Below are 7,486 nucleotides of genomic sequence, written 5' to 3'. Positions count from 1 at the left end.
CTGAGCTTGCTACGGTCTTACGGGAGATAGCATTCGAAGGTTTTGACGAGAATGCAAGAACTGGTGTCGTATTGACGTTCGGAAAGGTTCAATCGCTACACAGCGACCGAACTTTGGCTCGAGCCCGGTCGCTTCGTAGCGACCGAGCGGGACGAGCGCTCGGTCGCTACGTAGCGACCGAGCTTGGCTGAGCTCGGTCGCTACGTAGCGACCGAGCGGGACGATCGCTCGGTCGCTACGTAGCGACCGAGCTTTGGCTCGAGCTCGGTCGCTACGTAGCGACCGAGCTTTGGCTCGAGCTCGGTCGCTACGTAGCGACCGAGCGGGACGATCGCTCGGTCGCTACGTAGCGACCGAGCTTGGCTGAGCTCGGTCGCTACGTAGCGACCGAGCGGGACGATCGCTCGGTCGCTACGTAGCGACCGAGCTTTGGCTCGAGCTCGGTCGCTACGTAGCGACCGAGCGGGACGATCGCTCGGTCGCTACGTAGCGACCGAGCTTGGCTCGAGCTCGGTCGCTACGTAGCGACCGGGCGGGACGATCGCTCGGTCGCTACGTAGCGACCGAGCTTGGCTCGGGCTCGGTCGCTACGTAGCGACCGAGCGAGACAGATGCTCGGTCGCTACGTAGCGACCGAGCTTGGCTCGAGCTCGGTCGCTACGTAGCGACCGAGCTGTGTGCATGCTTGGTTGCCGCGTATCGATCGAGCTTGGCTTGTCCGCGGTCTGATTTCCATACTCGAGCTTGTCCGCGGCCGATTTGGATACATGTCCGTTGCCTTCGGACAATCGGTATTTAGTGGTTCGATTGAGATTTGGACGATATTTTACTGCAAGGCTGTTCGTAAAGATATCTTTACGAAGATTACTTTTCGTAAAAACGGTTATGCTGATTTTTACGGACTTTCAGACATTGATTCCGTCGTGACCGATTTTGACCCCAACACTGAACACGAAAACTACGGGGATAAGGTCTATTGATTTTTCGTGTATAAGAAGTTCTAACCATAAGAAGGAAAGAAAGTGGTCCCAGGGAGATTATATGAACTAAATCTATTGTTTCTTTGCTTTCGCAGGTCGATGCGCGAGATATCCCTCTGTTATATCTCGAGACGAAGGTGAAGTCCTAATCTTTCAAGATTGAAACATAAACGAAAGATGTGTCTGTTTTTGATGTTTCACTATATATTTATCTCTCAGATTCAAAACGCTCCTGTGGGGTCACCTCAAAGACAAGAAGCTCAGAAGAATCTGCTTGAGGAAATAAATCACAGGAAACAAATCGATCAGAACATTATAGAGATTCTTAGACTTTCACTCAAAAAAACCGATGTCTTAGATCTCTTAACTTCCACAAGAACAACAGGACAACCTGTTGTAGATGATTGGGACTGCTACAAGACTCTGGTAACAACCCCTTATCAATTATTGTTACTTGTGTTCCACTTAAAGACCCTTAAAACAAATATATACTGAATAAAACATCACAGGTTAAAAGTTTCAAGAATCAATGTGGAGCAAAGATGGAATACGATATGAAGTATGCAGGAGCACTTGCCAATATCTGCAATATGGGAGTGGATGTGAAGAAAAGTGTTGCAGCTATTGAAGAAGCTTGTGCCCATTAAATTATATGCAAAAAATAATATTGTGATCGCCTTATAAATATGAAAGTTATTGCATAACATTTGATTGTGTGGAGATGGTTGATGCCTATTTTACTTGATAACGCGAAAGTCTTGGTCTTAAATTGGATTCATAGTATAATAACCTCGTACCAATTCTAGTTTCAAGAATTCACGCGAAAGTCTTGGTCTTAAATTGGAGAATGAGTAAGTGATCGGATAAGGCTCGGCGGCACTCGAGTCAACATCTCGTATTCACGTGTTATGCTTTACGGTTTACAGTTCTACAACCTTGAACCGGAGCAGCTGATTAAATCCTCATATATACTGGTGAACGGGACAAACCGCCAGTCCCAAAATATCGGTTACGACTTTTGCTGCAGACCAAAAAACCCAAAGGATAAACCCTGAAGTTTAAATTTTTTGTTGCCATAAATGTTACGTAACATTCATTTTTGCAGAGAATGTTCAGTCGAAGCTAGAATTTGATCAGTACTTCCATTGAGTGTTTTTTTTTCATTTTTAATGGATTAAATTAAGAATGATTATGTTATTTTACTATTATATGGTTTTATCAACCCATATTGTAATTAAAATGTTTTGCAAAATAAATAATAATATATCTCATCGGTCATTTGATAAATTTTGTGATTGTCATTTATCATTCTACATAATTTAAGTATAATATTTTATTTTATATTTGAATTAAAAAAATAAATTATTATTATCGTTAATATAATTAATTTTATATAATTTTAGTTTTTGCTTATCAATTAAAGCTAAATTAATTTTAGTCTCTAATTATATTTTATGATAATTATAATTGAATTAATTAATTTTCTGCAATAAAATTTTCAAAGATTCTGAAAAGTTTTTATTAGAGTTTATAGTGATTGAACTGGTGGTATGTTAAGTAAACCGGTATAGAAAGGAGTATAAATACATGTATACGGTGTAAAATACAGATAAGAGAATACAATACATTTTCTTTCGATCGTAACAAACTCTCTCTTCCTCACTGGAGCTCGTATTGTAATATGGTATTGCAAAGGGCTACACACAGTTGGAGGGCTTAGACTACTTGGATACATTCTCGCCTGTTGCTAAGATTGGCACTCTATGTCTTCTTCTGAGTGTTGCCGCAGCTAAAAATTGGTCCATTTCGCAGTTGGATATCAACAATGCCTTCTTCAACGGTGACCTTGATGAAGAAATTTACATGCGTCTCCCTGAAGGTTATGAAGAAATCACTGGCAAGAAGTGTCCTCCCAACTCGGTGTGTAAGCTTCATAAGTCTCTATATGGTCTTAAGCAAGCTTCCCGTCAGTGGAATCAGAAGCTGTCTAGTGTAATTCTCGGTGATGGGTTTACTCAAACGCATTCTGATCATTCCCTCTTCATCAGATATGTCGACCACGTCTTCTTGGCTGTTCTTGTCTATGTTGATGATATTCTAAACCGCCAACCTTCAAATACCGGTTACGACTTGCTGCACACCAAGAAAACCAAAGCATAAACAATAAAGCTCAAATTTTGCAGAATGTCCACAGTCATAAATAATCTGAAATGCTTTTTTTAATATCTAAATCATAATCTGAATTTTTTTTCTTTCTTTTATATTTAAACTATAATTGTGTGTTTAGTGGGTCTTTACCTGGAGATATGACAAAAGCTGTTCTTCTCCACTTGAAACAATAAGGTCTGCATACTCCACACTTGTTATATTTCCACAAAAATGAAAAGGCTAGATATTCTTACAAAAAACAAAAAGACTAGAAAGAAGACATTCTTTAACCCGAATGGATTTTATATGTATTTACTATATCATAGATATTGCTACTTTAACCACCAGGACACAAGATTCTTGGTACTGTATATGTCACACGGCTTAAAATAATATAGAGTCAGCAGGCTTCGAACAATAATATTAGGCAACATTCTTCGAACAATTAATCAATCAAAGGACGCAAGATCTTTTATATATGTTGCTTCTCTGTTTCTCCAAGCAAAAGTTTGCCTGAATTCAGTTACAAAAAAAAAAAAAAATTTGCTTGAATTATATAACAACCATGTGTACTCATCTTACGATCCACTGTTTCTCTGTCTCTCTTTGTGCATCTGAATTTCCTTGTGAAGAAATTATCGGCTAAAAATCAAGATATATCGTATAAAAACCTTATGTAGATCACAACAATTACGATTACGATTACGATTTCAATACGTTATAGTTATTCTTAAAATATCATAAGAGTGTGTGACTTTGTTTTAATTGTTCAGTAAGCTATTGATCAAATGAAAAATGGATCTTAAAACATCTACTAGCAACATTTGCAACCAAAAATCTGAGAAACTCTTCTTTGCAACGAGTAATCAGCTTGCATTGCAAGGTCCATCTCCATGTCCTCGCCCGTGACAGTTGTAATGAGAAGAATAAAAGCAGCTCCAATGAAAATATACTAAAAAATATCTAAGACTTAAAATGTAACTAAAATAAATGAAAATTTTAAATTTAAATCAAAAGCTTAACAACTGTTCCTCTGCACCCATCTTATTAGAACCTCATGAGAACCCTTGGCAAATGACACAGGTCATTTTATAATTGACCAATTTTTTGTCAATAAAATAAAATCACCTACTCTTTATACTTTATATGATATTAAAAATATTTTTATATATTTTTATAAATCTTAAAATAAAATATCTATCTAACAAGATTCATTATTCATAGTTTAAATTGAAATGATTGAAGTTTAATATAATAGTATATTAAGTTTTTAATTAATGTAATAGTACTAAAACTAAAAAAAATTATATTAAGATTCCATATGTTAAAAAAATTATATAGATTTATTTTAGTTTAAGATAAGTTTATATTATTGACATACTTAGTGAGTATCTCACCAATAAGATTGCTCTAACAGCTCTTGTGTTCCACCAATGCTGACTGAACCATCCTTCAAGAACACCGTAATGGTGAGTCACATCTTCTTCTTTTTTTCAGCCAACACATTACCTTCAACAACAACCAGAGAAGAGTAAGCTTCAACAAAGTAGCAGCAGATTATTTATTAGACTAGAATATGATTTTAAATACCAACTAGATCTCGATCCGCCAACCGCGCGGGTTTTTGTTTTCATTTATTTTTATATAAATATTTTATTTTTAATTTAAAATTGGTATATATTATAATATATATGTGTCTATCAATTTTTAAAACATAATAAGTTTACGGTGTATTTTTTCATTGAATAGATTGTTTCAAACTTTCACATGTATTTGTATCTTCTTCTATATATATATTTTCGGATTATTATTTCATTGTTAAAATCGTAACTATATATACACATTAGTAAAATATTGTTTTATTGTCATATTCAAAGATATTGTAACATTTCACAAATTTAGAAAGTTTCTTAAAAATTAAACTTTTCGCTTCATAGATTTATATTATCGAGTAAATAATTAAACATTTAATTTTTGTTTAATTTTTAAAATAAACTATATAGTTTAAAATTTGTTTTCATTGGTTTAAGGTAGTAAAGATTAATCGTTGTTAGATAATATAATTTTGTTATTAAAAAAAAATCTTTATAATTTTAAAAGTTAACATCGACAAATAATTAACATATGGAGGTATAATATTACAACATTAAATTATATCTATTCAATTTATACTATCTATAAATCAAATGAATCATCTATTGTTTAAATCCAATTATTCATAGCCTATTAAAAAATTTTGGTATGCCTAAAATTTAAATGATAAGCTTAGAGATTAAATGTAACATGACTTTTTAGGAATATGTCTATTAGGTCCATTTTAAAAAAAAATCACACATGAACCAAGGTTATGACTTCTGTTTTAATATATAAGATTATGATCATGTAGACAATCAAAACACCAATGTTGTCAAAAAGAAGATCTGTTTTGAGGCAAAACCCTTCCAGGGTTGCCAAAAGAGTTACCCATTAGACCACCATAAGAACGACTTTTCCTAATCTTAGTACACTTAAAGCAAGACATCAATCGATGCATCGGTCAAAAAAGCCATGAAAACCGTGCCACTAAATGAAGCTCCATTGAACTCATTGTAAGCAACTTTGTCTCCTTGAAATTTAGGCACTAATGGAGATGGTCTAACAGATGGTCTAAAAGAGCAGCAACTTCGTCAGACAAGGAAGAACTCCTCATTGATTTATAGGAAAAAAGTTGCCATCATCAATATATATATATATATATATATATATATATATATATATATCCTATTTATCCAATTATCTCAAAAAAGAAGCTAGCAAACAAAAGCAATAACATTAATACGCAAATTTAAATACTACGTTGACATCAGCAGTTAACATTATGAGTTACTTTTTGTGGGTTTAATATTATGAGTTACTTTTTGCATCCACAGACTCAAACTTTAATACGCAAACGACTCAAAGAAATTTTCTATATAAACGAGTTATATACTACGGTATTCAAGAACATCAACCGCAAGAGAAAAAAAAAACAGTTCTTTAGAAGTCTTATTACGACAATGTCTTTTCTTGGTCATTTACAAGTTCTTGTTTTTCTTTATGCTCTGCTTCTTTTCTCAGCAGAATCTCGCAAAACCCAACTATTTGATACAGAATCTAGCGCTGATGATGGTGCTGAACACGAAAACTACGGGGATAAGGTCTATTGATTTTTCGTGTATAAGAAGTTCTAACCATAAGAAGGAAAGAAAGTGGTCCCAGGGAGATTATATGAACTAAATCTATTGTTTCTTTGCTTTCGCAGGTCGATGCGCGAGATATCCCTCTGTTATATCTCGAGACGAAGGTGAAGTCCTAATCTTTCAAGATTGAAACATAAACGAAAGATGTGTCTGTTTTTGATGTTTCACTATATATTTATCTCTCAGATTCAAAACGCTCCTGTGGGGTCACCTCAAAGACAAGAAGCTCAGAAGAATCTGCTTGAGGAAATAAATCACAGGAAACAAATCGATCAGAACATTATAGAGATTCTTAGACTTTCACTCAAAAAAACCGATGTCTTAGATCTCTTAACTTCCACAAGAACAACAGGACAACCTGTTGTAGATGATTGGGACTGCTACAAGACTCTGGTAACAACCCCTTATCAATTATTGTTACTTGTGTTCCACTTAAAGACCCTTAAAACAAATATATACTGAATAAAACATCACAGGTTAAAAGTTTCAAGAATCAATGTGGAGCAAAGATGGAATACGATATGAAGTATGCAGGAGCACTTGCCAATATCTGCAATATGGGAGTGGATGTGAAGAAAAGTGTTGCAGCTATTGAAGAAGCTTGTGCCCATTAAATTATATGCAAAAAATAATATTGTGATCGCCTTATAAATATGAAAGTTATTGCATAACATTTGATTGTGTGGAGATGGTTGATGCCTATTTTACTTGATAACGCGAAAGTCTTGGTCTTAAATTGGATTCATAGTATAATAACCTCGTACCAATTCTAGTTTCAAGAATTCACGCGAAAGTCTTGGTCTTAAATTGGAGAATGAGTAAGTGATCGGATAAGGCTCGGCGGCACTCGAGTCAACATCTCGTATTCACGTGTTATGCTTTACGGTTTACAGTTCTACAACCTTGAACCGGAGCAGCTGATTAAATCCTCATATATACTGGTGAACGGGACAAACCGCCAGTCCCAAAATATCGGTTACGACTTTTGCTGCAGACCAAAAAACCCAAAGGATAAACCCTGAAGTTTAAATTTTTTGTTGCCATAAATGTTACGTAACATTCATTTTTGCAGAGAATGTTCAGTCGAAGCTAGAATTTGATCAGTACTTCCATTGAGTGTTTTTTTTTCATTTTTAATGG

General features: G+C 35.1%; 2 protein-coding genes across 2 annotated transcripts; both read left to right on the top strand.

Annotated features, from left to right (window-relative positions):
- Positions 1–932: 932 nt before the first annotated feature.
- On the top strand, positions 933–1,894 carry LOC117130818 (vacuolar-processing enzyme delta-isozyme-like; the record flags this gene model as incomplete). The annotated part of the gene is made up of 4 exons (XM_033283443.1): positions 933–971; positions 1,076–1,117; positions 1,200–1,406; positions 1,490–1,894. Coding segments are annotated over 4 exons (426 nt in total), but the record flags the coding sequence as incomplete, so codon positions are not given.
- A 3,436-nt stretch (positions 1,895–5,330) lies between these two features.
- LOC117130819 (vacuolar-processing enzyme delta-isozyme-like) lies at positions 5,331–7,227 on the top strand. Its single transcript, XM_033283444.1, has 4 exons — positions 5,331–6,304; positions 6,409–6,450; positions 6,533–6,739; positions 6,823–7,227. The coding sequence occupies exons 1-4, from the start codon at positions 6,014–6,016 to the stop codon at positions 6,958–6,960; spliced, it is 678 nt and encodes a 225-aa protein (XP_033139335.1). The 5' UTR covers positions 5,331–6,013; the 3' UTR covers positions 6,961–7,227.
- The last annotated feature ends 259 nt before the right edge of the window (positions 7,228–7,486 follow it).

This window comes from Brassica rapa, unplaced genomic scaffold (assembly GCF_000309985.2).
Source record: "Brassica rapa cultivar Chiifu-401-42 unplaced genomic scaffold, CAAS_Brap_v3.01 Scaffold0686, whole genome shotgun sequence".
NCBI lineage: Eukaryota > Viridiplantae > Streptophyta > Magnoliopsida > Brassicales > Brassicaceae > Brassica > Brassica rapa.
The sequence above is the reverse complement of the archived record's forward strand: the minus strand, read 5'-3'. Positions and strand labels throughout refer to the sequence as shown.

Coding starts and splice junctions, on each gene's coding strand:
- LOC117130819 (XM_033283444.1), top strand. CDS start 6,014: ATGAGTTACTTTTTGCATCCACAGACTCAAACTTTAATACGCAAACGA. Junction 6,451..6,532: donor TGTTATATCTCGAGACGAAG/GTGAAGTCCTAA, acceptor TTTATCTCTCAG/ATTCAAAACGCTCCTGTGGG. Junction 6,740..6,822: donor GGGACTGCTACAAGACTCTG/GTAACAACCCCT, acceptor AAAACATCACAG/GTTAAAAGTTTCAAGAATCA.